At 53.7% G+C, this 27,508-nt stretch overlaps 1 protein-coding gene across 3 annotated transcripts in view; it reads left to right on the top strand.

Moving 5' to 3' along the window:
- Positions 1-709: 709 nt before the first annotated feature.
- CLUH (CLUH binding protein of NUMT mRNA) overlaps positions 710-27,508 on the top strand; it is a 30,823-nt gene continuing 4,024 nt past the window's right edge. The window contains exons 1-22 of one of the 3 annotated variants that reach the window (XM_014881140.2): positions 710-881; positions 11,743-11,939; positions 13,399-13,570; positions 13,724-13,867; positions 14,072-14,199; positions 14,829-14,983; positions 15,806-15,931; positions 16,790-16,937; positions 17,648-17,740; positions 17,984-18,678; positions 19,218-19,435; positions 19,992-20,096; positions 20,712-20,812; positions 22,208-22,360; positions 22,953-23,015; positions 23,685-23,929; positions 24,687-24,771; positions 25,250-25,403; positions 25,726-25,865; positions 25,971-26,051; positions 26,629-26,754; positions 27,256-27,377. In XM_014881140.2, the coding sequence (XP_014736626.2) occupies positions 767-881; positions 11,743-11,939; positions 13,399-13,570; positions 13,724-13,867; positions 14,072-14,199; positions 14,829-14,983; positions 15,806-15,931; positions 16,790-16,937; positions 17,648-17,740; positions 17,984-18,678; positions 19,218-19,435; positions 19,992-20,096; positions 20,712-20,812; positions 22,208-22,360; positions 22,953-23,015; positions 23,685-23,929; positions 24,687-24,771; positions 25,250-25,403; positions 25,726-25,865; positions 25,971-26,051; positions 26,629-26,754; positions 27,256-27,377 (3,566 nt within the window). In that variant the 5' untranslated portion in view covers positions 710-766. Of the gene's footprint in view, positions 882-6,460; positions 7,416-10,080; positions 10,103-11,742; positions 11,940-13,398; positions 13,571-13,723; positions 13,868-14,071; positions 14,200-14,828; positions 14,984-15,805; positions 15,932-16,789; positions 16,938-17,647; positions 17,741-17,983; positions 18,679-19,217; positions 19,436-19,991; positions 20,097-20,711; positions 20,813-22,207; positions 22,361-22,952; positions 23,016-23,684; positions 23,930-24,686; positions 24,772-25,249; positions 25,404-25,725; positions 25,866-25,970; positions 26,052-26,628; positions 26,755-27,255; positions 27,378-27,508 lie in introns of those variants that run through there. The other 2 variants (XM_014881141.2, XM_088177002.1) reach the window with 2 other exon arrangements.

The following is a 27,508-nucleotide window of genomic DNA, read 5'->3' on the forward strand; positions in this document are numbered from 1 at the left end:
GGGTTTTTTGTTTGATTTGGGGTTTTTTTTTGGGAGGGGGGTTGGGTTTTTTTGTCGTTTTGTTTAGTTTTTTTAACCCATCACCAGCCATTATTCGTTACAAATAAAGATTTTCCAAACGTTTCTCCCCACGGCTGCAGAGACTCCTGTTTGAAGAAATACAATCTGTTCGGTGCCAGCGGGGCTTGGAGCAACCTGCACCAGGGGCAGGTGTCGGTGCCCACGGCACCGGGGGGTCCCGTCCGACCCAAACCCTGCCGCGCTCGCTTCTGCTCCCCGGACCCGCGGGGCTCGGCGCTCCCGGAGCCTCGGGCTGGGGCAGCGGGGCCGCCACGTGCTCCTGGCTATGCCCGGTGGCACTCCGGTGTCACCCCGATACCCCTTGGCTGCGCCTGGTGTCACCCCGGTACCCCCCGGTGTCACTCCGGTGTCACCCCGGTATCCCCCAGCGCCGCACGTACCCTTGCGGCCCCCGGGGAGGACGCGGGCGGCCGGAGCCCTTCCCCGGGGTTGGGGGGGGGGGGGGGGGGGGGGGTCTCCCCGGGCCGTCCCCCGGGGCCGAGCGGGGCCGAGCGGGGCCGAGCGGGGCCGAGCGGGGCCGAGCGGGGCCGGGCCCGGCGCGGCGGGCGGAGCGCGCGGCCGAGGGGGCGCGGCCCCTTTAAGGCGCTGCCGGCGCGTGGGGGTTGGGCCGTGGCGGGCGCCGTAGCGGCGGCGGGGCCGCACCACGTGGGCGGGCGGGCGGACGGCGCTGTCCTTCGGCGGGCCCATGGTCATCCGAGCGGGCGACATGCCGCCGGCCGCCGTGCCGGCCGCGCAGGGCGCTGAGCAGCAGCACCCGGCACCCCGCGACAGCCGGCCCGCCGAGACGCAGCAGCGCCCCGGTAAGCGACCGGGCCGGGCCTGCGGCGGGAGCGCGGGCCGGGCTGCGGGGCCGGGGATGCCCGTCCCGAGGATGCCCGTTCCGGTGGTGCAATCCCACCGCTCCTCCTCCGGCTCTTGGAGCTCGCCGGAAAAGTCACGGGGATCTGCGGGAGCCGGGGCCGTGGCCGCGCTGGGGATCGGGGGCGGTTCTGGCAACTCGGGCGGCTCGTCCCAGCCGGGACAGGCGGGCGGAGCGGCCCGGGCGCGCCCCGCCGCGGGGCCGTGCGCCCGCGGCCCGGGGGTTCCGTTCCTGCGGGCGAGTCGTGCCGGGGCCCGGCGCTCCCGCCGTGCCTCGGGAAGGCTCCTGGCAGCCCCGGGGCTGCGCTGGCTGCCGAGGCCGGAGGCCGCAGCGGGGCCGGGCCGCGCGATTCCGGCTGTCCTCCCGTGCCGCAGCGGGGCCGAGCCGGGCCCGGGGGAGCCGCGGGGTCAGGCGGCGCCCCGGGCCTGGGCGGGCCCGTCCCGGCGGAGCGGGAGAGCCCCGGGCCCGGTGAAGGTCACCTTCATGGGGCCGCTCCACCGCGCGGCCGCGGGGGGGCCCGGGCCGGGAGCGCCGTGCCCGGCCCCGTGCGCCGCGGGGCCGCTCCCGGAGCCCGTGGGCGGCGGCCGCGCTCCCGGCGCGGGGTGCGGGAGCCCAGTCCGGCCCGGGCACCGCGTGGTGCTGCCCACGGGCGGACACGGCTGTCCCGGGGCCGCTGGGCAGCCGGGGGCCGGGTCCGCCCGCGAGTTCGGGCTGCGGGCACCGCTGGCATGTCAGAAAATACTCAGAGGCAAGAGCTTTCCTGGAAAGGGCACAGGCTTGTTCGACATCTCAGCTGGAAATTGCAGGTTTAACTAGTTATTTGCTGGTTGTTCTTGCTCTGTGTTGGAGGCTGAGCGGCTCAAGCCAGGCACAGTGTGCAGCTCCACGTCCTCACTGTTCTCAGTGCCAGCTCCCGGGCTGGCACCGACCCTGAGATGCTTCCACCTGCCCTGGGTTTGCTCAGCTTGCTGTTTGTATCTTCAAGAACTGAGAAGTCTGAGCACCCATCTCAGCCTCAGCTCCTTTCTCTGGTCTCTAAAATATAAGTAAAAGATGTAGAAGCAGCGTGGTTTGTGGCTGGCCTTCGTCCTGAAGCACGTGAGTCTCCTGACTGACCCACACGTTGCTTCCATCCCCCGCTGATTTTATGGTATCAAGGTGGATTTTTGAAGTTTGTCACCTAAAGCAAAGTTCACTGGCATTTGGTAGTGGAGCAGGTTTGGATGCAGTTCAAGAGTGGGAAGCTCAGTGCTGGTGGCCTCCCCCTCTCACCCATGTGCTGGATTTTGAAGCAAGCATCACGCCTGCAGTGCCAGCAACTGGGTTAAAAAGTTTGCAGTGTAATCCCTGCCTCTCCAGCCACAACTGATTGCTGAGGGAGGATGGAAGGTGGAAGAATCCTCGGTGTGTTTCGGCACTGCACGATTGCTCCCGTGGGATCTGGGAGGAGCAGGGGAAGGGGTCGGGGAGCCGGGCACTGTTCACAGGGGCAGGGCCAGCCTGGCCACCTTGGCACCGGCCTCACGGGCTCTGTGTGTGCCCTGCAGAGCAGCCAGGTGGGCAGGCCCTGCCTGTGTGTGAGGGCAGCTCTCAGTACCTGGAGCCGTGGGCTCCTTGCTGCACAAACCCATCCCTGAGCTGTGCCAGGCACCCAGGTTCGTGTGCTGGGCTCTGTGCCAGCCCGGAGGGCTGATGGCTGCTGCTCTCTCGTCCCAGCCTAGAAACTCTTGAGACTGCTCTGTCCTTCTGAGTGCAGAAACACAAGAGCATGGACAGTTGGGGTTCCTGTAATGATTTAGGAGGGGCGCAGTTTTGGGTTAAGTTACCTTTCCTGTCAGCTGGTGTGAGATCAGAGACAGCCATTGCATGCAGCATTTCTTGGATTATTTTGTTCCTGCAATCTTTGCTGCCTTAGAACAAGTTTCTCACAAGTTTACAATGTTTCTAGCTACTGTAAAATGCCTTTCACTCTTGCCTTGCCCAGATGTGTTTTCTCCTAGCTCTGTCCCTCTGTGCCCGAGCTCCCCAGCCACCCCTGCTTTCAGACACATCTTGTATTAGAGCAGCAGAGAATACAGGTGTTAATGGAAAACTGCTGTGGAGACAAGCGTAGCTGTGCATTAGCAACAAGGTCAGAAGGCTGATTCTTAATCTGGGGATCTGCTCTTGCTGTCTGTTGCCCAACCTTGGAGGTTCAGTGGTGTTTTGGAAAGGACTGAATTGCTGGCAGTCGGGGTTTTTATTAATAAGCAGCTGTAACAGGCTTGGGGGGGGCAGTCGGAGGAAAGTTGTGCAAGAGAAATCTGATCACTGCCACAAGGTTAAGAAGAGGAAAGGAGTGTGATAACACAGCATCTGTATGGCGAGATGAGGGATGGGAACCCGAGGGGATCGTGTTCGGGGCGGTTCTGTCAGTGGGTAAGAGCTGAGCTCCCACTGGAAGCTCTGCTCTGCCTGAGCAGCCTTGCTCCTGGGTTTCCCAGCTGAAAAGTGGAAGTAAGTAGGTCAGGAACACGCACTGAGATAAATCCACCTGCAGACTCAGAACTGCCTCGTGCACAGTAAAACCAGCACTGTGTTGCAGAGTCCTGTGTTTACCTTCATTGTCTGTACATGACTAAACTTGGCAGCACACCCCTCTCCTGGCGCAGCTTCCCAGCACTTGCTTTACTTTCCTGCATTGTGCTGCATTGGTTGTGCTGGAAAGTTGTTACTTCTAGAAGCTTTACAGGACTGAAGTTCATGCATTTTTTTATTTGCATTTGAGAAGCAATTGCAGTCCTTGGGGCAGTGTTGGACAGTTGGACAGCCAAAGATGAAAACCAGTGCGTGGTTCCTCCTGTGGTGGCAGTGGCTGTCACTTTTGGCAGTAGGTCAGCTTTTTGCCATAGCAGCAAGGCTGTCTCAGGATTAGCTTTTGGTTGGCATGTTTTTCTAAAAATGCATTTCCTTAGTTTGTTTTTCACTTTAAAGAGAAAGTCTCTGCTACAAGCTGTTGAAGAGGCTGCAGGCTCAGAGAAGTTGTATGTAGTTGTGTCCAACGACATAAAACTGCAGGATTATGAATCTTGCCCAGAGCTCCAGCAGGTCAGATTAGCCTGAGACCAGCCCTGCTTCCCGGGCTCCCCACTAGCCTGCCTCCTGCCCTTGGGGTTGGATGAGACTGGGAATGGTAATGTGGGTCCTGGCTGTTAGCAAGCTGTGCTGTGTGAGCACCTTGTGTGCTCTGTCTTTGCTGTTGGTGTCCCTGCAGGGTCTCCACAGCCCGGAGGCTCAGCTGCAGGTCGGGCTGTGGTGCCAGCTCGGGTCAGGCACTGTGTGAGCTGGGCTGGGATCACTCCATGTCCCTGGCAGAGGGGTTCCTGTGGGACAGGCAGGTTTCCCAGGCTGCTGCTCAAGAACACTTGCAGAGCTGTCCCCAGAGCTGTGAGTGGCTCAGGGCAGCTGTGGCTGAGTGGACACAGCCAGAGCTGAGGACACCACAGCTGTTAGATCTCCCCTAAGAAACCTGACAAACCCTGCCCAGAGAGCAACAGGTTGTTCCCTGCTCTTGCTGTCCCAGTAGCTTTCTGAAACTAAGGTATGCACCAGAGCAAGTCACTGAGACTTGGAGAATTATTGGCTGGTTCTTGGTTTCTGTCTGAAATACAATTCCTCCCCTCGGCTCTCTTGAAGTTCGAGAAACATGCTCCTCCTGACACTGTTAATGTTTTTGTTGGTGCTGATCTTTGCACTTTGCATTAGTCCTACTCTTTGTGCTTGATTTCTGTGATGTTTGAATTGCACGTTGTTGTAGCAGGGTCACCCAGACAGCCAGTTTCAAGGCTAGGTTCCTGAGAAGTTTTGGTGAGATAGAAAGTTTACAAATGGGTTTAAACGTAGTTCCCAGATGTGGAGAGTACAGGGTGGGTAACTCGGGGTGCCAGACACAAAGCACAAGGCATTTCAGCACCTGTAAGTGCCTGAGCCAGCAGCTGTGGGACCCTGTGGATGTCCTGGGGCTTGGCCCTGCCGAGGGCACTGCAGGCTGCAGCCTCACCATGCTCTGTTCTCTCTCTGAGCCAGTCCCAGTGGTGTGAAGCTGCTGAGAAATAAATGCAGAGCTTGTAGCTCTGCCCACAGATGTCTTAAAACCAATTTGAGTTAAATGATGGCATTAGAGCAGCTAATGTTTCACTGTGGGCTCTTATTAAAAGAAGTCCTTGTTGTAGCTAAAGTGGGAAGTTCCTGGGAAGCTGTGGTTTCCGCAGGGGAGGCAGAAGGAGGCACTTCCACAGGTCTCCCATGTCCCCTGACGGGATGTCCTGCAGAAATGTTTTCATTAGGGCTGGAGCTAATGCCTATTCATTTAGTCAGTTTATTTGGATTCATTAAACTATATTTTTAGTATCATTATTATTCAGCTAAAATTTAATTTGCATGTGCTGTACTGACACCAGCCTTCACAGGTTAGAGCTAACAAACTGCTGTGAGCTTGCTTTGGCTGGAGTGGAAGAAATGCAGCACAGCTTCATGAGACCTGACCAGGTACTTCTAGGAGATTTCCTCCTCTTCCCAGAGGTCTCTTGGTGAGAAGGAAGAGTTGAAGCTATCAGTACATCTGGAGTCCTTCAAAAATCAAGATCACAAGAAAAACACGCTGCTCATGTGATCTGAAAGTTGGTGCTGGCTCATGAGACTGAGGGGTCTCAGTCAATGAGGCTCCAGAGGTGATGCCTGGAGGGTGCCACGACAGAGGGTGAGGAGCCCGTGGCTGTGGCACGGCCTCACTGGAGGCAAGCAGTGGCCAGCTTGGCCACAGCCTCCCCGGGCCACCTGGTGCTTGGAGAAAGCTCCAGCTCCATAACCTCTGCTTCAGTTGCCGTGATTTTCTTTAAGTGTGGAGAGAGGAGAAGTGTTAGAGGATTGTGTGTGTGTGGTTTTGTGGCTTGTTTGTGTTTTATATGGCAGAGCAGCGTGAGAGGAGAGAAAATTCGTCTAGAAACTACTTACTGGTTCAGTGCCTGAGTGCTTTGTGCTCCCTGCTTAGTATGGATGGCTGTGCCGGGCCCGGGCGTGCCATAGTAACTGCCCTCGCCTTGTAATTCAATGCATCTCACTTGCTCAGGTTTGGCACAGCACTCGTCCCAGGCTGCACTGGTGTGGCACTCGAGATCGGGCTATTTTTAACTGCCCCAGCCCCGCCAGCATCCCCCTGAGTGCCTGGGAGCCCGTGTGAGGCCGGCTGTGCTGCGGGACAGGAGAGCAGAGCTGCAGCTGCGGGAGCTGCTCCGTGCCTGGCCCGTGTCCTGGCAGCTGGCACGGGGCCGAGGGCGTGCGGAGGGTGAAGATCCCCAGGCAGCACTTTGGGGAAACTGCTGCGAGCCCAGCATCCACTTCTGGTGAGCACACGGGCCGTGGGATCCTGCGGGAGGCAGCTGCTGCTCCTGCTGTGTCCTCCCTCGCTGGGGCCAAGAAGGAATTCTCTTTGCAGAGAGCATCTGACGGCGGGCACGGGCTGCACGTGGGTGTGTGCCTTGTGGGGACTGCAGTGTATGTGTGAAACACAGCTGGCTGTTCTGATCGCTGCTGCATGAGCCAGGCATGGGGAACAGCCTCTTTGCAAACTGCTGCAGGCAAGTCACCGATCTCCTGTTCCAGCCACGCAGCTCTGGCTCACCCGACGAGAGGTCGCCCCTCTTGCCAAAGTCTCCAAAGTCTCCCCCAAGCTGCGCTGCCTTCCCCGAGATGCCAGAAGCTGCCCGGTGTGCTGGGCTGTATCCAGACATCATCCCCAGTGAGGCGGTGACTGGAGCCCTGCAGAAGGGCACTGAATACATCCAAGACCTACCCGAGACCAAGGACGAAGAAGGAATGGTGACAGTTTGTGATAAGAGCGGTTTGAGAGCTGGCGTTGGCACGGCTGGCCTGCTCCAGCGGGCAGAGGCATCCCGAGCAGTGCCTGTCCTTCCAGCCGACCTTGGGGACAGGCCGGCGGGGCCGGGTGATCATGCTCAGTCACTTGAGGCCTGCCAGAGCCGTGTGAAACTTGAGGACGGCGGCTCAGCCCACAGATCCTGCCGCCGGGAGGAGCACGTGGCAGCAGCTGACGGCACTGCGGGCCCTGGAGCACATTCTGCTGGCCATGGCCACGGCGAGGAGCGAGTGGCCATGAGCCTGGACACAGCCTCAGTGGCTCTGGACAGCGTGCTGAAGTGCAGAGCTCCTGCTCCCTCCCCAGGGAGCCCTGGGACACCATCCTCTGCTATGCCACCAAGTGCAGGGCAAGCCCTGCCAGCTCAAAGTGCAGTTGTGCTGCCTGTTCCCCCTGCTGAGGTGTCACCTAAGGCTCAGGACACAAATGCTGGGTTTGTGACAGAGCCTGCTGCCTGCCCCAGCAGGTCAAGCTCTGATCCTGATTCCCAGGCACAGGTTCTACCCTCGAAGCAGCAGCAGCAGAAGAAGAAGAGGAAGAAAAAGAAGCTCCCTCTCCCAGGTGCTCAGTCCCAGGGGCTCTGTCCTGTTCCATGGAGCCACCACACCATGAGCCCCTCACAGGGGTGGGTGGCTGTGTGTGCCTGTGGGATGGGGCAGCACAGAAGAGAGGGGAGGGGAGCAGAGGTGATGTTTTAACTTCACAGGTGAAGGAGGAAGGTGGTAAGGTATCCCACCTGGGTGTGTGCCACAGAGGGACCTATCTGTGCCTTGTCTGTGTCAGCAAAGCACATTGTCTTTTTCTCAGTTCATACGGCAAATCCCTCTTTTGTTTGTGACTGCAAACATGGTCCTTGTAAAGGATGGGATCTGCCCAGCCCAGCCTGCAGCAGCTTGGTGGGAGTGTGCAGCTGTGAGGGACCAGCACAGGAGGCTTTGGCTTCCTTCAGCTGCATGCAGGTGGAGGACAGGCCTGAGCTGCAGGGGTGGAGCAGCTCCATCAGCTGTGCTGAGGATGGGATGTTCCTTCTCTTCCTTCGCCTGGTGCATTATTGCAGTGCACTGGGGACAGTGGGCCCCAGCCAGCTGGCTACTCAAAATGGCACTGGAGCTGAAAACAGGAAATGCATTCCAAAAGTGGGTGCTGGAAAAAGTAGGGGGTTTAATTTTTAGTTTTATCCCTCTAACAATTTCTCCAGTTACTAAATGTATGTAAGGAAACTCCTCACTGACAGAGCAGTCCCTGCAGACCAGGCTAACTTCCAGCAACGTAATATCGCTGACTTTTGGATACAATAATCTTCAAAAAGGATTTGTGTCTTACTTTGCTTTAGAAGATTTGTTTGAACATAAATCAGTTATTAACTGACTCTTCCCAGGATCTGTGCTGTCTATTGCTGTGTGCAGGTTTTGGGTTCAGGTGTGTGCCCTCCCTCACATTGGGGTTCACCAGGTGCCTGCCACTGCTGCAGCCTGGCTGTAAATAGGAATTGTGATTAAAGCAGGTGCTGTCACCTTGGCGTGTGAGCTCCTTGTCCAGGCACAGAGGTGAAACCTAATCCTCGGTCTGATCCTTTGTGCCAGGTGTGAGCACAGATGGGCGAGTGCGGGTCAGTGCCCCTGTGCGGCTGTGCCCTGCTCTGCCCGGGCACAGGGACTGCTCTGCTGTGCTCAGGGCAGCAGTGAGGACATCGTGTCACAGCTCGGCCACCAGCCAGCACAGCCAGAGCTCGGCAGCCTCCGCCACAGCTGCGGGTCCAGTGCAGGAGGAGGGTCCTTGCTGGGACTCGGGCACATCCCTTGGAAAGCCAGGGGAGAGCAGAGGTCACAGCCTTCGGTGGGGACCACAGCCGTGCATCTGGAGCCGAGTGAGCCGGCAGGGAGGATCCCCAGCAGGGAGGATCCCCGGCAGGGATCCCCGTGTGCTGCAGGGCGGTGAGCAGGAGGGAGGAGCGGCCGGGTTTGCCCCCGGAGCGGGTGGAACCGCTTCCCTGTGACTCAGACACCTTCCACCTTCCCTGAGCCATCTGGGCTGTGCGGTGCGTGGCAGCCAGACACAGCCGGGGCTTGAACTGAGAGCAAGGAACAGGAGCGAGGTCCCTGCAGGTGTCTTTAAGGTGTTCCTTTTCCTCCTCCTGCTGTCTCAAGTAGGCTGAAATCCTGGAAATCCATGAGTGCCCCATGATGTGCCTCCCTCTGTCCGCCACTGCTGAGGCTGTGGCACAGTCGGGCTGCAGTGGGTGGGAGGAACTGGTGACCCACTTCAAGGCAGGTGGGTGCAGCTCTGCTTCCCTGGGGAGCACCAGGTGAGTCAGCATCAGCAGGCAGCACGGCCTCCAGGCGGGCTCATGCTTCCTTCAAACATGCCCATTCTGTGCAGAACCCCTCTGGAAAGCCTTGCCTGGCTCACATCTGAGGGTTAACCTGCTGCACAGCAGATCTTTCTCAGTCCAGACTTAACTTCGGTTTCTAAACTTAAGACTGTGCTGGCTGGAGCTGGATGCTCTAGCACAGGGAGTTATGAAGGTGTTGTCTCTACATGTCTCTTGTCACAAAGTGCAGAGCTGTGCCGCCCTGCCTTCACTCAAGTCAGGGAAAGAGGGATGGAAGGTGTGAACATGCATTTCTGCTGACTAGGAACAGTATTCTGATTTCTGAAACACCGGGTAGTTTGGCGATCTTACACGACTGAGCAGTGAAAAGCAGAAGCGTGGTCCTGGCTGGTGGCTTTCCCTTGCCGTGTTCAGATTTTCCTGTCTCACTTCCCTTTGCTGCTGAAGGTGTTTGCTGTGCTCCAGACTGGCGTGTGCATGGGTTGCAGTGCCAGCCCTCCTTTCAGCCAAATTCTGCCTCCTTTCTGGCTGCCACAGCAGGAACAGAAGTCCAGGGATCCTGCCCTACTTGGGTGGGCAGGGGCTGGGCTAAGCCTGGCTCGGGCACCTGGCAGGTCAGCCTGTCTGCAGTACTGGTAGCCCCAGGTGCAGCATTTCCGTGGAGCCTTGTCTGCACTCCCTCCACGTCCCCACGTGTTCAGGCAGCCCAGGAGTATGGCTGTGCTGGCTGGAGGGTGTGACGAGGGGCTCTCCCCAGCCCTTTGGGCATGGTGTGGTTTTTCTGAAACCACATCTCTTGAGGCACTCTTGCATGGAGCTTTTCTTCCTCCTCTCTAGCATGACGGCAGCTTGCTGGAGCCAGAGCCAGGCCTCTCGTCTGACTTGCCCATGGCTTCATCTGTCAAAGAAATGAGCAGTGAGTGCTGGGGACATATGCACAGTGACAGGGAACACGATCAGCAGCTGCTGAAGGCAGCCGAGGCTGTGCGAGGTAGCTCTGCTACCTGCTGCCTTTTGGAATATGTGTGCTCTCATTGCGTTTTTTGCCCTTTCACCATGTCCTCAGTCTGCCCTGGCAATCATCTCTGAGGGTTTGCTGCTGGCAGTCGTCTGGGGCAGGGACATGACCCTCCAGGGCTTTTTGCTGCAGCCTCATACTGTGCTGCAGAGGTGTGCAGGGGGATGTGGTGTTGCCATCCCTTTTCTGTGTTCTGGTGAATTCTGGTTGACTTCTCTGCGCTGCAGGAGCAGTTGGGGCTGATGGGGAAGGACTGGCTGTGACAGCTGTAGACCTCCAGCCACAGGGCCAGTCTGTGAGGTGAGGGAGGCTGAGCTGCCATTTCCTCTGGAGTGGGGACTGGTGCCTTGCTGGCAGGTGAGGATGAGGAGAGACACCTGCCAGATGGAGCTGGCTGCAGGCTCGAGGCATTAGCCTGGCTTGGAGCTGTCCTGGCCCTGTTCAGCCTTCCAGAAAGGCTGTTCCTGCTGCCTGGGAAGGTGTCTCGCCTGCTCCATCTGTGCTTCCTGCAATGGGTGCCTGAGAGCACCAGGCTGGAGCTGCTGTGTGTGATCTTGGGGGTCCAGCTGCCCTGTTGGGAGCACAGCCTGGGGGACACGAGTCCTGCTGCTCTCCAGCAGCCACTGCCTGGCTGTGCAGGGTGGTGTGTGCCCTTGGGGCACTGGCCTGGCAGCCGGGGGGCAAGGGACACTCTGCCTCCTCCCAGAGTTGCTATCAGCAGCTCTTTCCACTCCCAGCTTCTCCTGGCAGTGTGGTCTCCAGCCTGGTTCAGAGGGTGTAGGCTCCTCTAGGAGACTGGCAGCTTCCTAGATCGTATCAGCTCTCTGACACCATCCACCTCACCTCACTGGAAAAGAAAACAAACCATTTCAGAGTGAGGTGGGTGCACAGAGCTCCTGTGACGCATCTGTCTAAACGAGCACTTAAAATGTCGTCACCATTTTCTTGAATAGAATTGCTCGGGCAGAGCCTCGCCCTGGCACCACGGGATCTCTGTGAAGTATTTTGGAAGTGCAGAGGGCGGGCAGGGCCGTGGAGCTGTGTGTGCCTGTGGAGTCACCGTGTGAGCTCCATGTGAGCACAGCCCTCTCCTCTCCTCTCCTCTCCTCTCCTCTCCTCTCCTCTCCTCTCCTCTCCTCTCCTCTCCTCTCCTCTCCTCTCCTCTCCTCTCTTTAACGTGTTGGTGCAGAGGTTACAGCTGCCTCCAGGCCGCAAAGCACCACACACCCTTTTTTTTAATTAAGAGGCTTCTAAAGACAGCTCAGTGTGGTGTACACTGACCCATCCTTCCTGCTCTCCTTCCCTCCCCTCTCTGCACATGATTTGTGGAAGATGCAAACGCCTCTGGCGAGCGAGGGCACCTTCATTAGGCTGTGAGGAAAGGGAGGGAAGGGCTGGCACACCTCTGTCTAGTAAACAGTGCAGAATAAAACCCTTCCTGCCTTTTAGCCCCTCATTGGCTCTGGCTGCCCAGTGTCCAGGCCAGTCTGTCAGCCCGTGTGAGGGGACCTTGTCTGAACCCCTCTCTCCTTGCCCAGAGCACCCGTCTGGCGTGGCACTGATGAATGGCAGTGGCCCACACGACAGCCTCAAGGGCGAGAAGGATGCCAAGCAGAATGGCCACGAGGAGGCTGACCCGGGAGAAGATGGGAACGACCAGGAGGTCATCGTCATACAGGACACAGGATTTACTGTCAAGATCTGTGCACCAGGGATAGAGCCCTTTTCCCTGCAGGTACCTGTCCTTGCCAGCTGGGAGGGGAGCAGAGGTGGGGGCTGAGTATTTGAGCCAGATCCTTCCAGCCAGGCAGGCAGGGAAGGAGGCAATGCCTGGGAAGGCTCCTGTTAACTCCCACAGTCTGGACAGTACTTCAGGCTGCTCACAGCTCCCTGACCTGGCTGTCTTCTGACCAGGACTGAGTGGGGAAGGAGGCAGCAAAGGATGGAGGGTGAAGGAGACTGCCTGGCCAGTGCCTTGAGAGAAACGAAGGAAGAAGAGACGTGAGCAAGAGGCTGCCTAGCCCAGGCCCCCTGGGCATTGCAAGGACAGGGAGGGTGTTTTATTCTGGATACCAGGTGTGGAGCAAGGGGAAGGAGAACTCACTGAGGTGTAGCTCTTTGTCCATCACAGAGGGGCTTGGGTGTGGAGCTGAGCACAGGGAAAATGGCCTTCCCACTCCTGGGCTGTTTTAAAGAAGTGTGGTTGAAAACATGATTCCATGGGCCTGAGTTAGGAAGGGAAAATCCCTTGCTTGCTCAGCAGTTATGACAAGATGCTGCATCAGGCCAGCCTGGGTTTGGTACAGTGACAGGTGCTAACACAGCTCAGGGAACAATGCAGTCTCCACTTCCCTCTGCATGGAGAGCTCTGCCTCATGTCATGTGTACAGTGATGTGCTGTGCTGCCAGGTCAGGATGGGCTCTGACAGGCCTGGTTCATAGTCATTTAGCTTGATACTTCACCAAAAACTATTTTGGGGAGAGACATCTAGAATCTAAACCCAGTGTGAAGTTCTTATCTCCTCAAGACTGGCAGAGAGTGCAGCAAAATCCCGTCCCCTGTGGAAATAGCTGCGTCTCAGACTGGCTTTTTGTCTCCTTTAAATCCCCCTGGCTGTTAGTTTTAATAGGCTAATAATAGCAGGCTGTGTTGTTTACAGCAGCTTATGTAAACTAGCCTGAGTCCTCCAGGTTTTCCAGCAGTGTCAGTGGTGCTGGAGCAGAGCAGAGGTGGGGGAGTAGCCCCATGCCCAGGGTGGGTCTGGCCTCACCTGAGCTGTGTGGAGGTGTGGCACAGACCCACCACGCATCAGGAGCAGGAACTGTTCTCCATGTGCAGCATTCAAGGTCTGACCACTAATGTGATGTGAATGGATAAGGGAAGAACCCCCTGTTTCCTCCACCACCTTCTGTTCCTTCCTTCACTGGCCTCTGTCACCTCTGTCCAGTGCCAAGTGCTTGGAGCAGTGCCTGGCTGTTACTGGGGTGGAACTCAGGTGGTGACCCTGCCAGAGGTGACAGGGCCCTCCCAGCAGGAGCAGGACTGATCTTCCTGAGAATGGAGGTGGAGTCTGCCTTTCCAAACCTGGAGAGAGAGGTCTGAGAGGTTTTTGATATTGCAGCTGAGGGGCAAAGTTTGGCAAGAGCTTGTGGGAGGGTAAACAACTAATTGTCTGGATTCTTGCTTGATTAAGGTTTCTCCTCAAGAGATGGTGCAAGAAATCCATCAAGTTCTGATGGACCGGGAGGATACCTGCCATCGGACCTGCTTCTCCCTGCAGCTGGATGGCAACGTCCTGGATAACTTTGCTGAGCTGAAGACAATTGAAGGGCTGCAGGAGGGCTCACTGCTGAAAGTGGTGGAAGGCAAGTTCCTTCAGACTTGGGAAGAAATGACTGAGGGTTTTCTGAGGGGGGGATTTTGGCCACCTGTCAGCTCTTTCCTGTGGTTCCACTTTGAGTGCTAAAGGAGTAAGCAAGTGTCAAATTCCAGTTTCTTTCCTCACTTTTTGCCATCAGAGCCATACACGGTGCGAGAAGCCAGGATACACGTGCGCCACATTCGGGACCTGCTGAAGAGCCTTGACCCATCAGATGCTTTCAATGGTGTGGACTGTAACTCACTGTCCTTCTTGAGTGTCTTCACTGAAGGAGACCTGGGAGGTACGGGTCAAAAAGACTTCTTGGTGTGGTCAGTGGTTTCATTCCCTGACTCCTTGCTTCGTTAAACACACAGCAGCAATCAGCTGTCCTGTGTCATTTAGGAGTTCAGAGAATACTTGGAGCACTTCTGCATCCCTCCTTCAATGATGACTGGAGGAGGAAATGCTCACTTTTCAGAACTGACTTTGTCTCTGTCCATTGCAGACAGTGGAAAACGGAAGAAGAAAGGTACCGAAATGGAACAAATTGACTGCACCCCTCCTGAACATATCCTGCCAGGTAGCAAAGAGAGGCCCCTGTGTGCCCTTCAGCCCCAGAACAGAGACTGGAAGGTAGAGTTCTCCTGTGTCATTGAAACAGCTGTTGGCACATTCCTCACAGCAAAGTGGTGGTCAGGGATTGAAAGCTGAGCTGAAGTGGACTTTGGGATTTGCTCTGCTTGGTGCTTAACGAGTGCTGGGATAGCACAGCTTAGCCAAAAGAATAAAGTCCAGGAGCTGGTGTGCAAAACACTGGACATGGAGTCTGGACATCTGCAGAGTGTGGTAGGGCCAGGCTTGCTGGGATGGGTGGCAGAGAAGGGAAAGCAGCATTCCTCTGCAAAGTCCTGGAGACAGGATCTGCAGGTCACTACAGATTGCCCTTAGCTTTCCCATGCCCTCCCACTCAGATTCTGGTTTAGAAGCTGCCATCTGAAAACAAGTACAGCAAGAAATCCATACCTTGTGCAGCCCAAAGGCCCAGGGTGTCTGTTTTCACCCATGTCTCACGGTGTGAAAGGCAAGCTAGTGGACTGCAGAGGGCTCAGGAAGCTCTGGAGACCAGGTGTGTTTGTAAACTCTGTTTCTGGAATCGAGCCAGGGCAGCAGGTAAAAGGGATCTGGCATGTGCACTGAATGCCTCTAACTCAAAGACACGAATTCCTGCTGATGGGAGCTGCTTCTGTTGTGTTCTGCTGTAGCCTTTGCAGTGCCTAAAGGTGTTGACAATGAGTGGCTGGAACCCTCCCCCGGGTAACAGGAAGATGCACGGGGACCTGATGTACTTGTACGTCATCACAGTGGAGGATCGGCACGTCAGCATCACTGCCTCCACCCGGGGATTCTACTTGAACCAGTGAGTAACTGAGATTCCTCCTCTCCTGCCCTGCAGCAGCCAACTGGAAAACAACTCACAAACAAACACTTGCAGCTTTGCTTTTTTTTTTTTTTTTTTCCTTTGGCAGAAACAGCCTATTTTAATTTGCTGCTCACATGGGTTTGTGGGAGTTGCTGTACTGGGTTGGGCTGTTCAGTTATGCCTGGTACCACTTCACAGTGGCTAAATGCCCGGTGCTTTAGGGAAAGTTTAAACATCCCATAATGTCATCAGCTATTTAGTTGCAATAGTCAGGAAGGAATTTCCTCCCGACTCAAAATGCTCTATCTTATTTTGCCCTACAGCAAAAGCACAGCCTGTCATAACTCCCTGAGCTGGGTGCAGATTTGACTACAAATAATCTCTTTTTTTGTTTTTTTAATGATAACTGTGGGAGGCTGTTGTGGCTGTGTCTGTTGGGAGTGGCTATTCTGAGGGGGGTTCTCTATTAAGCAAAGGCACCTTTGGTGTGTTTGCAAGTTCTGTGAAATCAGTCCTTCCCAGCTATAAAAACAGAAGCATCTCCTGATCCTGGTGATGGCTGAACAAGGTCTAAATTAAGAAACCATCAGGGCCAGGTACAGGGTTACTGGCTGTTTCATGCAAGGAGTCTGGGTAAGGTCCTTGCTGCCCATCTGCCTCTCTGCCCCCATCATCTCCCATTTTGCAGGCAAGGGCACATGGTGCAGCCTTTGATACTGTGCATGTATGAAGAGCTCTCAGTCGTGTTCCACCTTCCTAGGTGTGAAAAGTCTCAGGTATGACAATGGCTTTTGACTGTTGATTTTTTTTCTCTTGCAGGTCTACTGCATACAACTTCAATCCCAAACCTGCAAACCCCAGTTTTCTCAGTCATTCCTTGGTGGAACTACTTAACCAGATCAGCCCTACCTTCAAAAAAAACTTCTCTGCTCTGCAGAAGAAACGGTAGCAGTGCCTCTTCCTCTCTAGTTCCTTGAGCAGTCCAGTGTGAAGGTGGGGAGGCTCAGCTGGTTCTGGGGAGCTGGATGCCACTGGTGCAGCAGGGATTGCAGTGCCTGTTCTCTGAGCTCGTGGAGTGGTGTGGGTGGTTGGGACACATGAGGGGAAGCTGCAAGGACCACAGAGCACCTGACTGAACAACAGGGCAGCACCTTGAGCATCTCCCCATCCACAAAGGAGACTGAAACACAAGTATCAGTGAAAGTAACACAAGAGGCTTTGTGTAGGCTTACGGTGGAGAGAGGTTGGTTATTTTAAACATGTCTATGCATGTTAATATTCTGTAATTTCCTCTAGCTCTTATAATAATAACACAACAATAAGGCATTGTTTGATTCTGCCGTCCTTGCTGCAGGGACCATTTTTTCTGCTCCAGGACAGTGGGTCCTGTGCAAAAGCCTGTCATTCTTCAGAGTCACTTAATGAACTGCCTCGGCTCAGCAGGGTGTGCATTGACAGGCACATTGTGTGGCTTTCGGGAGCTCTGCTCCTGCTTCATTAAGGAGATGAAAGTGACACTAGACAAGGGCTGAAATTAGCAGTGGCCTCCAGTCACCACTGTGACTATCTGGCCATTTAAAAATTACTGTACTGTATTGCTTCTTGGGCCAGAATTAGCTACAGATGAGCCCCCAGCCCCCTGCTGAGAGCAGACAGATTACATGAGAGACCTTCACCAGTGCTTGGGTTTCCACTGTGGGCTGCTGTGAAATCGTGACCAGTGTGAAAGCACAGGGAAAATTCTCTTGGAATAGAAAGGACTCTTCCTCTATAAATGTGTAATTGTTGTTTCTCCCAAACCAGGGTTCAGAGACACCCCTTTGAGAGGATAGCCACTCCTTTCCAAGTGTACAGCTGGACAGCTCCACAAGCAGAGCACGCCATGGACTGTGTCCGGGCAGAGGACGCCTACACTTCTAGACTGGGCTACGAGGAGCACATACCTGGACAGGTACTGCTCTTGCTCAGCCTGATGACTCTGGCAAGAGTTCTGCTACCAGCTGTGCTGACAAGAAGTTAACTTACAGAAAGTAACCTCTGTTATTTGTGGGAAAGTTTTGGTCATCAAGGGAAAACTTGCAGGAGTCCTTGTTCTGCACAGGGCACTACAGGGGCTGTGCTGCTCAGGCTGCAGCTCCATGAGCTCAGAAGTGACTGAGGAGCAGCTTCTGCTTGGGTGTTTATAAATTCCATGTCCCTTCTCTGAAGAGTGCCACTGCACAGGAGGCAGACCACTCCCTCAGGCAGTCAGGCCTGGAATGGCTCTTGTGTCTCTGAGCAGACTGCTCCAAATGCTTCAGCTGCATCTTTCTGGCACAGAGTGGTGCAGGGCAGCAATGGCCAGCCGTGGGCAACACGTGCCTGTAGTGTGGCCACAGCACTGGCTAATGGCACCTGCACCGTGCTGCCCCTGCAGTGACACTGCCCTGCACTGGCTGGGCTGATGCAAGATCTGTCCCAAATTGCTGTTGGATAAAGTCCACCCTCGAGGTGTGTTTGTTCCTGCTGCTAAGTCACTTTGTCTGAGCTCCACAGCAGCCTGAATTCTTGCCCCTTCCTCTCCCTTCTCTCCCAAAGTGCCTTGTGAAGCAGGAATGCTCCTCACCAGCCCTTTCCCACACAGTGCATTGCATCCCATAAGGCTTTCCCTCCCTCTTTCAGACCAGAGACTGGAACGAGGAGCTGCAGACCACACGGGAGCTGCCACGCAAGAACCTGCCTGAGAGGCTGCTGAGAGAACGAGCCATTTTCAAGGTAACTTTGGGATATGCAGGCACTCCTCACACAGCCCCTTCCCCGCTGCCTGTGTTCTGGCTCCTGGGACTTCTATTGAAGCTATTAGGCAGGCTCACAGCAGTAAAAGCCAGTGGACCTGCCTGCCTGCTGGATGGCTATTGGGAGGAGAGGAGCAAAGGACAAATTTGCAGGGAGCTTTGAGCAGGGTGCTGGAAGCATGGGGTCCCATCCTGACCCTGCTTTCTCTCCACGTGCCTCCAGGTTCACAGTGACTTCACTGCAGCAGCAACACGAGGTGCTATGGCTGTCATCGATGGCAACGTCATGGCCATCAACCCCAGCGAGGAGACCAAGATGCAGATGTTCATCTGGAACAACATTTTCTTCAGCCTGGGCTTTGACGTCCGTGACCACTACAAGGACTTTGGTGGAGATGTTGCTGCTTACGTCGCTCCTACCAATGATCTCAACGGTGTGCGGACCTACAATGCCGTGGACGTGGAAGGGCTGTACACCCTGGGGACTGTGGTGGTGGATTACAGAGGTTACAGGGTGACAGCTCAGTCTATTATTCCTGGCATCTTGGAGAGGGAGCAGGAACAGAGTGTCATCTATGGGTCAATAGACTTTGGCAAGACAGTTGTGTCACACCCCAAGTACCTGGAGCTGCTGGAGAAGACCAGCAGGCCGCTGAAGATCCAGAAGCACAAAGTTCTCAACGACAAGAATGAGGAGGTGGAGCTGTGCTCCTCAGTAGAGTGCAAAGGCATTATTGGCAACGATGGGCGTCACTACATCCTGGACCTGCTACGCACTTTCCCTCCAGATCTAAACTTCCTGCCTGTTGAAGGGGAGGAGATGCCAGAGGAATGTAAGAAAATGGGGTTCCCCAAGCAGCACAGACACAAGCTTTGCTGTCTCCGGCAAGAGCTTGTTGATGCCTTTGTAGAACACAGGTGAGCAGAGCTCCCCCTTCCTCCACCTGCAGCTGCTCATGGTTCAAGTCCTGACCTTGCTGCACTGTCCTGGGAACATCCCAGCACAGCTCCCAGAAATGAGCAGCTAATTGCCCCATTGCTTGGTTGTGTAAATGCAGTTATAGAAACTTAATTAACAAGAGGTGAGAACAGTAGGGGTTTGGACAGGGAGCCAGTGAAAGAGATAGTTTGTGTTTTAGTCTCCAGATCTGTTATTATTGATTACTGTCCAGACATTTGGAAGTTCTTCTTTCCTTGGATGTATCCTTTCCACTTGATGGCTAGGGAATGGGAAGGACTTATGCTTCTTTTTAAGACTTTCCCAATGTCCTGAATGTCATTTTTGTTTCTAGAGGCTGGAAAAAATCCTGTGGGCACTGATGTTTGTGGTGTTGGTGGTGGGATGTTTGGGCCACTTGGTGCTGGCGAGGCAGGGGAGCTCAGGGAGTGGGACATGCTCCAGACGTGTGGTGCTCTGGGATTCTGCCGTGCTGAATTTCCCTTTCCCTTCACTGCAGGTATCTCTTATTCATGAAGCTGGCTGCGCTGCAGCTGATGCAGCAGAAAGCCAACAAGCAGGAGAGCTCAGCTGCACTGGAAAATGGTGCCTCTGCAGAGAACGGCGCCACAGACAGCGAGAGGCCTGAGTCAGAGGATGGGAAAATAGAGGATGGCGTGACTGGGCTTGATCAGGTGAAGGAGCTCGCTGAGACCATCGCCTCTGATGATGGAGCAGGTATTTCATCCTCTGCACCAGCTCCTGGGGGGCTGGCACTGGTGGGAGCAGTGCCAGGCTGGGGGTGGCTGGGGTGATGGATGCTGGTTAAACAGGACAAGCATTGCTGCCTGTCAGTGTTGTTAGAGCTGCTCACACCCTGATGAATGACTTGCCCACGGGGCCGGGGTGAATGAGGTGTGTGAACCCAGCAAAGCCACCAGCCCCTCAGCTCTTCCCTGAGAGCAAGAGCCTGGCCAGGCTGGCCTGCGGAGGGCAGGGGAGTGCTGGGACCAGGCAGGAGGCCAGCAGTGCACGGGCACCTCTGGGAACCCCAGGCTTGGATTTCTGAGTGCCTGTGCTTGGAGATGGGGACGTCCACGGGCTTTTTGGGTCATCTTACGTGCTCTTATTCAGACTTTGCAGCCATTCTCCTTTACAACTGATTGTTTTTATAATGGATTTCTTCAGAATGCGCCATCATTGCTGTTTTTAGTAACAAAACTTAATTTAATAGCTAGGTCTGTCATTCTTGAACTCCACATTCATTTGTATTCCGTTTTTCTTCCTGCTCTAGTGGATCCCAAAAGCAGAGAAGTGATTCGGAATGCTTGCAAGGCTGTAGGCTCCATCAGTGACACCTCCTTTGATATTCGCTTTAACCCAGATATTTTCTCACCAGGTACGTGTACCCAGAGCCTTCAGAGGGCGGCTGTGCCCAGCCAGCTGCAGGCAAAAACTGTTCTGTAGCCAGGACTGTTGCTGGCTTTTGTTTGTCTGGGCATGGTGCAGGGCTGTCTGTGAAGCACAGAGATGCAGTAGAGGAAGCAGCAGTGCATTGCAGAGCAGGAGCTGCCAAGTGCAGGCGGGGAGCATCTCCCACCGTGTGCTCAGGGGAGGGCTGTGGGCTGCTGCCAAGAATCCTCCTGTGATTCTCCAGCCCTGAGAGCACGTGAAAAGAAGCAGAGGGAGGAAAAAAAATCAAATTTGATCCTCGTGTAGTAGTTTACACAAAAAATAACACTTGTAGTTGAACGACTGATGTTGAGACCTCAGTGAAGGGCTGGGTTTGTTTTGGTAACATTTCAGTGAGCAGTCACAGTGCCCTTTGACATGCACACATCAGGCACAGGCATCACACATGAATTTCCATTACTTGGAGCAGTATTTTTTATTGGGAAATTGAGAAGAGGCTCCCAGAGTCTTTCTGGAGGTGAATACTGGGGCAATGTGTGAGCACATTGATTTCTGTGAGTTGCTGTGGTTGATGTTCTTTCTCTCTCTGTTCCTCTCCCAGGTGTTCACTTCCCTGAGTCGAGCAAAGAGGAGGTGCAGGATCAGAAGCAGCTGCTGAAGGATGCTGCTGCATTCCTGCTGTCATGCCAGATCCCAGGCTTGGTAAGGAACCCAGAGCCAGCAGTGATGCTGCTCAGAGCAGGCAGTGGCACTGGTGACCTCTGGGACACCAGCTTCACCTGAGCAGCTGCAGGCTCTGGCACTGGTGGGGGAGCACAGGGAGCACCATGAGCATTGCGTGCAAGGCACGAGGGGTTTTCCATTTCCCGTCTTACATCAGGGCACAATTTTCTCACCTCAATCCAACAAAAAATATTTGGCACTGGTAATTAAAGCTATTGCTAAGAGTTTGGGACAATAGAGACCACATAAGCCATCCTCCCTAGCCCTAGGCATCTTTCACAGCTTATTGTTTGAGCTGACCCTGGCTGTGACTCAGTCAGTGACTAATAATTTGAAGTGAACTGGGCAATTGTTTTAACTAATAGCAGTCATTAAAAACTCCTTCTGTAAGTCTTAAGCATTTTGGATGTTACCCATGCACCTGGCCAGATAAGAAATCCCAGTTTCTCCCTTCCTGGGACGCTTGCTGATTGATGATTAATGCACTAGAACTGGCAGGGGAGAACTCCTGAGCTCTACTCCAAGAGGTCATGGAGTTGTTGTGCTTGTGTGGGGCTTTCCCTGTTGGAAAGTTTCTTCTGAATTCTAAATCCACTAATTCTGTAGTCAGCACAACCTTCAGAACCAGCTATTCAGTCTTTAAACAAAAAAGGAGGTGAGTGAGTCAGAAAAGGGCTCAGTGATTGTTGATTACAAGATAGTTGATACTCCAGTGTAAAAACCCAAAACACTGCACAGGGCTGTGTGAGAGCAGGCTGCAGAGCAGCTGCTGTAGCAGGTAGTCCTGTGCATATCAGAGAGGGGCTGGGGTTACTCCATGACGTGAATTAAACAACTGTTTATCAGCATTGCAACACAACATGCAAGTGCCATTTGTCCTTATCAGCTATGTGTGCACAGCTCCACGTACTCTTTTAATTTGAAATGGCAATTAGTTAGTGGCTAACTAACTGACTAATTAACTAGTGAGGTCCTTAAAGAAGGGTCAACCTGCTGCTAGCACAGGCAGGAGTTGTTTTGCCTCTGCCTCTCAGACAGTGTAGTGCTGCTCCTCCCTGCTGAGACTGAGGAGTGAAACTGGCCCCAGTGGCAAGGACCTGGCCCAGACTGGGCTGGCTACTGCAGGTGTCCCCCTGCCTGTGTTACTGTCCTGGCCCCTGGTGTTACAGCAGGTGTTAGCCACCAATACAGTCTGGTTTGGGGTCAGTGCCTGTTTCCAGGGAATCCTCAGCCCCAGGTAACAAGGTGTCTGCAGTGCCATCAGGGAAAGCCTGTCCTGCCTCCTGGTGTGGGGGTTTTTTTAAATTTTTTTTTAAATGGAAGTTCTTTCCTTCGTGTTTGTCCTCAGTAACAAAGTCTGTGCGTGCCCTGCAGGTGAAGGACTGCCTGGATCACACAGTGCTCCCAATGGATGGGGCCACCTTGGCTGAGGCCATGCACCAGAGGGGCATCAACATGCGCTACCTGGGCAAGGTGATCAACTTCATCAGCAAGACCCCCGGCCGTGCTCAGCTGGATCACATCTTTGTAAGCATCAGACAGTTCAAACCACTCTGGTATTGTTTGTCCCAAGGAGATTCCACTTGTTCTCTCCGTGTAAAAATAAACAGCTTCAAAAACAGGGGAGGAGGGAGGATGACCTGTAAGTGGTGGCTGGGGAGGTTTTTTTAACAAATCCTTAATGGCTTTCATAATGTTAGGAACTGTGAGTATCTTTTGGGGTAGAGAATTGTTTCAGGGATTCCCAAAAGTAACAATGAGTAACAGTTGGATTTTCAGCTGTGCATTTTTTAAGCCTCTAAGACTCATGTGGGCTTTGGATCAAACTCTGAAGTGTTGTGAGAGTGGCTGCCCAGGAGCAGGCAGGGCTGGGCTGTGGCAGCCCCTGAAGCACTGCTGGAGCTGCTCTGAGCCACACCCGGGGCTTGTGGGCACCAGGCACAAAGGGCCAGGGGCTCCTCACTGGCTCCAGGAGGGCTGTCAAAGCTTTTGCAGTTCTGTGCTGCAGGGAGAACAGTGTATCTTCTGCAGATTTTGCTAAAGGACCATTTCAAAAGCCCAGTGTATTTTTCCATTTGCTTGCCAATGGACTCAGTCTGTTCTTTTTTCCTTTGGGTAGAAAATTGGAATCAGCGAATTGATCACTCGATCAGCCAAACACATCTTCAAGACATACCTCCAGGTATGACCTGCAATCTGACCTCTTGCCTTGTGTGTCCTCCCTAATGACTTTTTTCCACAAACAGAGCTGTTTGGGGTTCTCCTCTCATTAGGCAGTTCCTGGGGGTTGCGTGGCAACGAGAAGTACAAGCTCATTAGTACTGAAATAGGTGCAGGCCTGTGTGTGAGGGAAAACAAGTTGCCACTTGAAGAAAGCTTTCTCAGAGAGCAGTCATTCATGCTTTTCCTCCCCAGATCCTCACTCATTATGTTGGAGGCTTTTAAAAGTGAAATCACAGCTTGTTTTCCTTGTAATACCTTTTCCTCTTAAACAGTGTTGCTTTTGCCCTTCTAAGAAGCCTTTTTAATTGGCTTAACACTACATATCCTTGTACCTGTCCACACACAGCCTAGCAATACACCTGGCTTGGTTCCAGTGCCAAAATCTTCTTTGCAATCTCTTTGTCCCAGGCAGCAGCCTGAAATGTAGCTACACATTTCTGTGTGTAGTCACACAGTTAATCCTACATGGACATAACTCTGTGCTAGTGCCACCTGTACACACGGCCTTCCTGTCCCCCTCGTGGAAGATCCCCCTGTTTCTGGAGGACTGGATGTGTGTGAGGCTCGGGGTTGGAGCAGGGCTGTGGGATGGCAGGTGTCTCTCCTGACTGACTGTGTCTCACTGTAGGGTGTGGAGCTGTCAGGTTTATCTGCTGCCATCAGCCACTTCCTCAATTGTTTTCTGAGCTCCTTCCCAAATCCCATTGCCCATCTGCCAGCTGATGAGCTGGTCTCCAAGAAGAAGAATAAGAAAAGGAAAAACAGGAATCTTGGAAATGCTGATAACACTGCGTGGGCCAGCATGACCCCTCAGGAGCTATGGAAGAATATTTGTTCAGAAGCAAAGAACTATTTTGATTTCAGTCTTGAATGGTAAGTGGAGCAGGTGACCCTGGCTTGTCCCTGGATTCACCAAAATTTTGTAGCTCTTGTTAACAGGACCTCCCTTTTTTATTCGTTTCCTGTTTGAAAAAAAAATTACACAGATCTTTAATGGATAGAAACTGAGCAAAGAGTAGGAAAGGGGAAGTGAAATTTTGAATCCGATGAAAGTTAAGACATAAAGGCAGCTATGAAAAGCAGAGGAGGAAGGGAAACCTTTCCTAAGGGTACAGAGGGGATCAGAAGGTGAGAAGCAGAAGTAGTGTAGTCAGAAGACATTTGTCTATATGAACAATGATTTAGGCTGAAGGGAACTTCTGTTCCAAAAAAAAAGACAGCTGCTCCTGTACGAGAAGAGAGATGGGGAATAAGGGAGGGGCACGTTGTGAGTGCTAAACTGGAAGCACCAGTGAAGTGGCCCAAGAGAAAAGCCATGGCTGGTTGGATAATCCAGCTTTTGGTAGTTGCACAGTGATCCCTTGTGTCAGGGACTGCTCACTGCTCACCAAGAGCTGAAGGTACTCAGCCCAAACGCTGCAATGGGCTTTGAGAACACTTGGAGGATTTCTGTAGAGGCACTGCTGTGCTCTGTAGGCTTTCACACACCGTGGGCAAACTCTGCAGTGTTAGTCTTTGGTTTGAGTTAGCACCTGGCTGCTCAGGGACCTGTGCCTCAGGTGCCCACAATGGAGCTATGTCCTTGAGCAGAAACTCCCCTGAGAGCTGAAGCTTTGTGTGCTTTCTGCAGTGAGAATGCTGACCAAGCAGCTGAAGTGTATAATCTACAGAAAATCACCCTGCTCCGTGAAATCTCCCTCAAAACTGGAGTCCAGGTAAGATCCACATCTGCTGCCTTGCCATCATGTTCTGTACTGAGGAACATGAAGAGTAAGTGCAATGTGTTCTGCAGGCACAGCACGACCCCAAAAAGGTCTTTGTGGTGTTCATGGGAATAGAGGTCCCAGCTCTGAGAAAGAGATTTCTGATGCAGTTCCCTCTTAGGGTGAATGTGCTGGCATGGAGAACAGCTAGCCCCAGTACAATTGCACTGCCTTCTTGCTGCTCTGTGGGCTGTGGGACAACAACTGGACAAGCTCTGCTGTCACAGGTTCAGTGTTGTCACCACGGTGCCATTTTGCCATGTACAGGTGGTGGTGCACACCTGCATCTGACCACCTTGGAGAGTTGTGTCCCAGGTCTTGGTACAGGAGATGTTTTGACTGTGAATCCACATTTAGAATTTTGCCCCTTTTCTTGCCAAGTGCCTATGAAAGTGGTAACTGTGCCCTCCACTCCTTTTGGTCTCTCCAGATCCTGCTGAAGGAGTACAACTTTGACAATAGGCACAAGCCCACTTTCACAGAAGAGGATATTCTTAACATCTTCCCTGTAGTGAAGCATGTAAACCCCAAAGCCTCCGATGCTTTCCACTTCTTCCAGAGCGGGCAAGCAAAAGTTCAGCAAGGTATGGACCCCACGTGCCTCTGCCTCTCAGGGTGATCCCTGGTAATGGGAGGAGCAGGGTGTGTGGGGCATGGCCACCAGGACACCCCCGACAGCCCTGGTTTGGTAGAGAATCCTGGTCTCCAGGACCATCTGGAACATTCCTGCTATAAAGCCACCAGCAATGAGTAAGGATGGGTCAGGGCAGTGATAGCCTTCCCCCAGTGACCTGTGTCTGTGCATCCCACTGCTGGTCTCACTTCTGTCTCCAGCACTCTTAGGGGTTACTTTTTACATACATACATACATATGTATATATATATCTGGATATATCTTCTTTTCAGGTTTCTTGAAGGAGGGCTGTGAGCTCATCAATGAAGCCTTAAACCTGTTCAACAATGTGTATGGTGCTATGCATGTAGAAATCTGTGCCTGCCTGAGGCTGCTAGCTCGGCTCAACTACATCATGGGAGATTACTCAGAGGTGAGCAGGGGTGCTGAGGGGATCTCCTCAGTGCTCTCATTCCTTCCCCATGCTTGCTCAAGCTCACAGCATGGTGTGACTTGCCCTGGTTTCTGTTCTGTTCAGGCCTTAAGCAATCAGCAGAAAGCGGTGCTAATGAGCGAGAGGGTCCTGGGCATTGAACACCCCAACACCATCCAGGAATATGTGAGTATGGGCAGCTGGGGGAGCAGCAGCACCTCAGGGCTCTGCCTGCACTCTGGGAGCCTCAGTTCATGTCTGCAGCTGGAAAACAGTTGCATTTTCCTCTATTCTGAAGCTTCTCCACTTCATCATCTCTTATGATCCTGCAAAGTGAAAAGCTGAGCGTGTCCTGCATGCTCACTATTTGTCCTGCTTAACCTAGGTTTCTAGTGTTTGTCTCCTGCATCTTTAGATAGGTTAATTCTCCTGGCTTTGGCCCTGGACTTCAGTGAAAAACAAAAAGAGGAAAGAATCCCCCCGAAACACAGTCAGAATATGACATACATATGCAAGTCATGTTGGAAATGTTCCACGAGGGGTATTAAGAGAAAGTGAAACAAAACACACAGCTTTGTCAGTGCTGTGTCCTCAGGGACACCTCATTGGGGCTGTGCACAGCAGGAGACTGGACTTTTTGAAGTGGCTGAAGTCCTTCTTTAACCAGTGAGGAAGATGTTTTATTCTTATGCAGCTGAGGAAAGGAGTGGGAAGGAGAGATTACTTTCTTTTACTTCAATGCTGGGTCCCCTCTCTGTCCTAGATGCACCTGGCTCTGTACTGCTTTGCAAACAGCCAACTCTCAACAGCACTGAACCTGCTGTACCGTGCACGCTACCTCATGCTCTTGGTATTTGGGGAGGATCACCCAGAAATGGCACTCTTGGATGTAAGTAATCTGTTTAACAGTCTTCAAGTTCCTCATCTCTGAGAAACCTCTTGGCCTTCAAGATGCCCACATGATGGCTGTTAAACGTTCAGGCAGTGCTTCTCCTGCCTGGGTTGTTAGTGGTTGGTGCCATCAGTGAAAGAAAAAAGGAGTTTGACCCTTCAGCTGGGAGGGTCAGCCTCTGTGCTGAGCTCTGCACTGGGATACTGCAGATGGGACTTGAGCTCCTGTAATCCTTAGGAAAACTCCTTTGTTTATTATGTTCTTGTTGTGCTGGCATAAACTGGAGAGTTTGTTCTCTCCCTTGTGCCTGGGTTGTTTGGGCCAAGCTGCCATGGGGAACATGGCCCCTCTCACATGTTCCTGCTGCAGGGACTGGCCAGGGGCTGCAGCCCTTCTGGCAGGGACACACCTGTGGGGTCCTGCTGTTCACAGAGCAGCAACTGTAGTGTCAACGTGTCCTTCCCAATGTCCCAATGCCTGCTTGGCTTCTCTGTGCAGAACAACATTGGCCTGGTGCTCCATGGGGTCATGGAGTATGACCTGTCCCTGCGGTTCCTGGAGAACGCCCTGGCCATCAGCTCCAAGTACCACGGCTCCAAGTCTCTGAAGGTTGCACTGAGGTGAGGCAGGGTGGGGTCCTGGGCTGGGTCGCTGCTGTCAGAGCCAGCACAGTCACTGAGCACTCACGTGGGAGGGTCTGGGCTTGGGAACTGGATACTCAGTCTTGTCCCAGAGCCAGGGTCATGGTGCA

Source organism: Sturnus vulgaris, chromosome 21, assembly GCF_052056855.1.
Source record: "Sturnus vulgaris isolate bStuVul1 chromosome 21, bStuVul1.hap1, whole genome shotgun sequence".
NCBI lineage: Eukaryota > Metazoa > Chordata > Aves > Passeriformes > Sturnidae > Sturnus > Sturnus vulgaris.